This window comes from Quercus lobata, chromosome 3 (genome assembly GCF_001633185.2).
Source record: "Quercus lobata isolate SW786 chromosome 3, ValleyOak3.0 Primary Assembly, whole genome shotgun sequence".
Taxonomy (NCBI): domain Eukaryota; kingdom Viridiplantae; phylum Streptophyta; class Magnoliopsida; order Fagales; family Fagaceae; genus Quercus; species Quercus lobata.
The window spans coordinates 27,823,964-27,830,868 of NC_044906.1; the positions used below are offsets into that span (position 1 = coordinate 27,823,964).

General features: G+C 33.1%; 1 protein-coding gene across 1 annotated transcript; it reads left to right on the plus strand.

The window, feature by feature from the left end:
• The first annotated feature begins 894 nt into the window (after positions 1-894).
• LOC115980673 (ankyrin repeat-containing protein At5g02620-like) lies at positions 895-4,791 on the plus strand. Its single transcript, XM_031102902.1, has 2 exons — positions 895-1,335; positions 4,255-4,791. The coding sequence occupies exons 1-2, from the start codon at positions 895-897 to the stop codon at positions 4,789-4,791; spliced, it is 978 nt and encodes a 325-aa protein (XP_030958762.1).
• The last annotated feature ends 2,114 nt before the right edge of the window (positions 4,792-6,905 follow it).

Genomic DNA, 6,905 nt, shown 5'->3' on the forward strand with positions numbered 1-6,905 from the left:
CAAGTTGAGGGAGCCAAAAAATGTTGGAGGAAGACCAAAACTAACATTAACAAAAGTAATAAAAACGGACATGACAATTAAGGAATTAACAAACATTGTGATTTTTTTTTTAAGAAACAACATTGTGATTTTAGATACAATCAAATGGAGGAAAAGAATATTATGTGGTCAATCCTAATTAATATGTTTTTATTTTTATTTTTTTTGAGGGTGATCCTAATTAATATGTTGAGTATTGGTTGCTCACTCAAAAATATCCCATAATTAATGTAATATTGCTAGTAAGCCATTATGATAAAAAAGTTGAAATAAATGAAGAAGGTATTTTGTATCAAATGATACGATATTAGCAGTATCAAAATTCAATAAGCGTGAGACATGTCAGTCTAAAATAATTATCCCACTAACAAATGAAAGACATGTGTTAATGTGTAATTATTTTTATAAATACGTTTCTCATTTATTGGATTTTAATATGGATGACGTGGTATCATTTGATACAAAATAAAATTTCAAATAAATGTCTGAATATTATCATTTTAGTATTTATTTTAAATTCTTGAAGATTTTTCAAAATTCAATTCTCTTATTTTAAAGTGGATGTATAATATTTAGAAACTCCAGGGTTATACCTTGTCCTTTGGTAAGATAAAGTAAGAAGATTTACTTCCCATTTATATTCCAAGCATTCAGCATCATCTTAATCTATTTCAAATCAAATTGAATATTACTATTTTAGGAGAAATTTATCGTACTTATATACATGTGTTGATGCGCTAACCTAATCAATATCCTCTCATCTTAGATTTTGTGAAAGAAGTGATGGGAAAATATCCTTCTGCGATTGAACGAGGCGAGAACTTAGGATGCACTCCTCAACACATTGCCGCAGGTATGGGTAACGTGAAATTGGTCAAGCTGTTTTTAGAAAATCGCACTTCGCCTGCATATGTAGAGGACAAAAAAGGTTTGTGTGCTTTCCACATTGCGGCCAAGGAAGGAAATGTTCTTGTAATGGAAGAACTCATCACAGCTTGTCCAGATATCTATGAGTTGTTGGACAACAGGGGTCGGACTGCTCTCCATGTTGCTGCAGAAAATGGATGGCTGGAAGCTGTCAATTTTTTTCTGAAGAGATCAGATCTTAAGGGTCTTATAAACGAGCAAGACGAAGAAGGAAATACACCTATGCATCTAGCAGCTGTCAAAGGACATTATAAAATTCTCTTAAAATTGGTACGTTGTAGAGATGTTGACACAAATGCGGTAAACAAGGAGGGCTTGACACCAATGGACAAAAATTGTTCAAGTATAAATTTAAGAATCAAGCTACAGGTATGCCTCTTCTGTCCTGCGGAATGCAGTACTAATGCACCATAGGAATTTTGAACGAAGAAACACTATAAAATTTTTCTTTTCATGCAGTATTAAAAAGACGGGGATTTTTTGGGTTTTGGGGGGGGGGGGGGGGGGGTGGATGGGGGAGGAATTTAATTTAAAAAGTGGAAGTTTTTAGAGAAACTTTTGACTTTTTGTTGAACTCTTGACTGTGTGCCATCTCAGCTTTGCATTTTAATTTTTAAAATTTTAATAATAATTTGTCACAACTACATGATTTCGTGTAGCAACTCTGTTTTTGAAAACCCCCAAACTCAAAAAACTTCAGAGTTGAGATGCACACTGCCACACACATAAAACCTGAATATCTAGCCACCCTTGCAATTTGGACCTTACTTACCAGCCATAGCCAAGGAAGTTGTTACCATACAATACTGGTTGATATTTTTTGTTCCGGCCAGTGAATCGACATCAAATTACCTCTAAAACATACCACTTGATACCGGATTGTATAAGAAAATCTAAATCGGGTAGTACAAAACGTGAAAAAAAGAAGAAGAGAAATTAGTGGCAGAACTCATGTTGATGTGATTATCATGTTTCCAATTGTCATCCCCATGTCGCCGGCCATCTCCATCTCTGATTCCTCAAGTTTTCTCAGTCCACCCCTCCCTTTCTTCTACTTCTTCTCCGTCTTCTTAGAGTAATGCTTAGGACACAGAAAAATGCACGACTTTGTGTCACAACTCGCCACGTGGCGAGTTATGATTGGTATAGGTGTGTCCTTACAGGTCCCACCATCACACTTACACCAATCACAACTCGCCACGTGACGAGTTGTGGTACAAAGTTATGTACTTTTCTATGTCCTGAACATTACTCTTCTTCTTATGCTTTGGTTGGACCATCTTTATTTTTCTTTTGTTTTATGTGGCAATTGTGGCTCTTGGTTTATGAGCCACTTGGACCTCTCATGTGAATTTACTGTAGTGTTTTGAAACTTGAAACAACTTTTAGAAATTTCAATTATATTTATACACAACAAGCCTTTCATTTGGTAACAAAAAGAATGTGTTTATTATTATTATTATTATTATATTGTTATCATCCAAATTCAATTGATTATATCACCACGTTTATAGATAGGTATATTAGTTAAAATATATGCACACATAATTTTAAGTATTTATATAAACTTTAATTAATAAATATTTAAATATATTCAAAGTCTATATACTCCTATCAAATGAATTCAGTTATTTACTTTACAACTTCAGTCTAAAATTTGTAGTTGAATTTTATATTTGCTCTCACAAAACCTATAATAGCTGGAAATTTTAGGACCTTTACACCCATGAAGAGAGTCTAGCCTCATTACCATTAAAAGTGTTTGACAAAATTCCCGAGAGAATTTTGAAATTGATTTAATTATTTTCTTTTATATGTTAAGATCTATGCATGTAGTGAGCATGAGATTTTCCTCCCTATTTTAATACTCATGGATTACAATCTATACATTTGGGAATATATATGTGAATTTCTATAATTTGGTTTTATGTTTCATGTTGTTATTAGCTCTTGAGATCGATGAGGGTTGTGAATGTTTTGGTATAACCTATCAAAAAAACAAAGTGAATTCCTAGGCATTGATGTTGATCCTCTTCTCAAATTTTGTTGCTTAATAATTTATAATTAGAATGATTGATAATTAAGTAGATAGTTTAGTAAATATTTTTTTCATTCTAATAAAATTTAATAAATTTAAAACGGAAATAAAATTTTTTGTGCATTGCATGGGTTAGCGACTAGTATAATTTATATTTGTGGGTTTCAGTTAACTTAATTGGTAAAGTTTCTGATTTTTGAATAAGAGATTTGGAGTTCAATCACAGTCTACACCAAAAATAATTCGTGTCTTGATCTAATGATAAAGAGCTATCATCAAGAGCAAACACTATAATTTGAAACTCTTTCTCTCTCCTAAAAAAAAAATATATATATATATATATATTTGCTAAGAATATTACTTTTTTGGTCACTTGTATGTGCGCCACACTGCTCTTTCTATCTCTCTTTCAGTCCTTCATTGCCTCATCACCCCCAAAACATTGCTCCCACGAGACTCAACTTTGCATGAAGAATATTATCTCAGAGATGATTCTTTTAGGGTTTGATCAAGTTTAAATTTTCAATCATGCTTTTTAGGAGTGAACTAGTGAGTTTAAGGTTTTGCTGTCCATGTTGATTGGGGTTGAGACTATTTTCGTGGAGTTTTGGTCATCCCCTATTTGTTGGTTCAGCCCATGTAGGGAATTTAACCGAAATCCCAACTTGTGAGAAACAAAAATAATAGAGAAAACATATGCCAAAGAAAAAAACAATCACACGTATAAGACAGTATTTTCGTGGTTCGGCAATTTGCCTACGTCCACGGAGTTGTAGGGATTTCAATATTATCAAAGAAAAGTACAAAGTGCGGCTACAGTTTTTTCTCTCTCTAAAACACGGCAACAATACCCACAATAAAACCCTAATCACCAAAGTTGGTTTCTATATATAAAATGGGCAAAATTTTTTTCCTGAGGGCGTTGTCCCCGGACCCCCCGGAGGCTTGTCCATGAGTACTTTGGCTTGAGCCTATCAGTCCAAACCTTCGCTCCATGGACTAAACTTCAGTAAATCTCCCATTAAAAACCACACATATTATTTGGGTTAAGTCGGATCGTCGAACTGGATCAAACAAAACTAGACTCCACAAAGCCCAACAACCCAAACATGTGGGCTATGCTTGCTAAGTTTGTGGGCTTCAGAGTTTGGGTTTGTGTTTATTTGTTATCCAAAATTGCTTGTATATAATACTACTTTAAATCGTAAAATGTGTTAGAAAAACAAAATCATATATTTGTAAATTTATAGGGATATAAGAAGAACCGGTTAAAGGCGAAAGGCGGTCGACGAAGTCTAAGAGAACTCTTAAAGATGGGCACTTGGCTATTGAATCCCGAGGGGCAAGACAAAGAACAAATCCACAAAAAAACGGGGACAGAATCTGCAGATGGAGGTGCAGGAAATGCTACAGCCATAGAAAAGAAAGCTCAACAAGGGCAGACTGCAAAGGAAAATGAGGTACATAATGCTGTCTCTGAAAGCAAAGAAGAAATGGCAGGAATCAGCGTGTCCAAATCGGAAACTTTAAGGTCTGCGGGTGAGACCAATTTGTTGGTAGCCACGATCATCGCATCGGTCACCTTCACGGCGGCTTTCACCGTGCCGGGTGGATATGAAAGCGGAGATATCAGTCAGGGATTGGCAGTATTAAGCAAACAAGCTGCTTTCAAAGCATTTGTAATAGCCAATGCTTTAGCTTTTGGTTTTTCCACTGCCTCAATATTAGTTTACCTGTTTTCGGCTAGTATTAGCAGGGTGCTATCATACTCAGACAGAAGAGCATAAACAAGACGCGCCCTTCAATTGGCAGGCCTCTCTATTAGAGCATTGCTGATAGCGTTTATATCAGGAACGTACGCAGTGGTGCCACACTCTTTGGGGATTGCTGAAGCCATCATTATATGTTTTTGCTCCTATACTGGCAGGCGGGTTTTCTTTCGGTAGAATGGGTGATACTGCTACGTCGAATTAATGGGTGTTTATGTTTTTTTTTTTAATTGCCTCTTGTGGAATAACCTCGGTCATGTACGTCCATGATTGCTATTATTAAACACGATCTATGTCTATATATTCTTTCTCAAAAAAAATCTATGTCTATATATTATGAAGCTGGATCATTAATTTACAAATGTACTTATAATATTTTAAATTATGGCACATCATCTATAGGCGACTTTCATTCTTCAAGGTTGAATTTATTAGACTTTTTGCTGAATTATAATATCATCTCAAAATATTTCACACAATATTCACACCTTCATACTGGGTATTCTCATTTTACACATGATGTGGTAGACATTATTAATTAGATATAAAACAATTAAAGCATTACAATTAAAGAAGTATAGAATGGACTCTCTTTCTCATAACATTTTTCTTAATTGGAACTCTAACTAACTAAATAAACTAAGTATAATCAATCAAATTAAATATATTTATCTATATTTAATTAATTAAATTCATTAAAAATATAATATTATCCACATGGAATTATTGCATGATCGATCACATGACTACCATAGTTAAACAACACCAACCAATAAGATTTTTTCTTTTAATTAAAATTAATATTTTTACGGATCAATTAAAATTAATCATGATTTATCCTATGCATGCATGTTTAGGGTAAGATTTTTCGTAAAAGTAGAAGACCAAATACCAAGATTGATTTTAAAAATATTATGAATTTGAGAGAAAAATTAAGCAAGTGATAGGAATGAACAAAACCTGAAAAATAAACACACACAAAAAAGAACACCAAAGAATTACATAGTTCGATAATAGCCCACATTTATGGGCAACAACAAAAAGAAAACTTAATTCACCAACAACTATGGAGATACAAATATGGTTTAGAGGCAATCTCACAAATATCAAAATCCGCAAAACCAAATAGCTACCTTACACAAATACAAAGATTAGTGAAAATTTTCTTTATACCGCACAACATCCTTAAAGAGATATCTCTTTATTAAACGCAACAAACCAATGCATATGCAAATTACAGCAGAGCACAGACCAAGTCCTACCAAACAACTTGTGGCACTCTTGCCAAGACTAAGCCACAATGCAAAACAAAACAAACAATAAAGCCACAACACTAACAAATTAGCTCTTTCAAACTAATTCAATGTATCTCTCCATTTGGGAGGATCCAAGGGCTAAAGCCATTAAATCAATTGCGGTATTGTCTATTTATAAAACTTTAATACTTATTCTTTAGTGGATAAGGAACACCTTTCTTGGTAGATAAAGAAATACTTTTCTTGATGAACAATGAATACAATCCTTTATAGACAACGAGTCCTATTATTTGTTTAATAAGGTACAATATTTTTCTTCCAAACCAAATAAAGCCAAATCAATTCAAATTAGAAATTTGAGGCAAGATTCCTTGGTGAATTTTCTCTATTTAGGCATAAGGAGAAGTTTTCTAGATTGGCTTGGTTTGAATTGGAGTATGATGACATTCTCTTTAGAAAATATTACTTAAGAAAATCTTCTATAGGTAACTTTAGATATAGTGGAAATCACTCTTCTAGCAAAGCTTGGATTTTGATTTTAGGCAATTTCGCTTTGCTTGAGCGTCTAGTATTATTTCAAAATTTATAGCATGTCTGAGTTTTACCTGACCGAAGCTGTTGTTTTTTTGAATTTTCAATGAAAACATGACATGGACTTCTCACCTATCTCAAATACATCAATTTCAAACCTTTTTTCCTTCATGTTTGTCGCCTAGAATTATTATAAATTTAAAATTTAAAAGCATTCACATCAACTTATGCAATTTTTTATTATTATCTATTTTAGCATAAAAACTTATTTTTTCTATTTTACATATTTACTTTTTAAAATACCTCATATTAGATTATCTATTTTATATTATATTTCATTCAAAT

Coding starts and splice junctions, on each gene's coding strand:
- LOC115980673 (XM_031102902.1), top strand. CDS start 895: ATGGGTAACGTGAAATTGGTCAAGCTGTTTTTAGAAAATCGCACTTCG. Junction 1,336..4,254: donor ATTTAAGAATCAAGCTACAG/GTATGCCTCTTC, acceptor GTAAATTTATAG/GGATATAAGAAGAACCGGTT.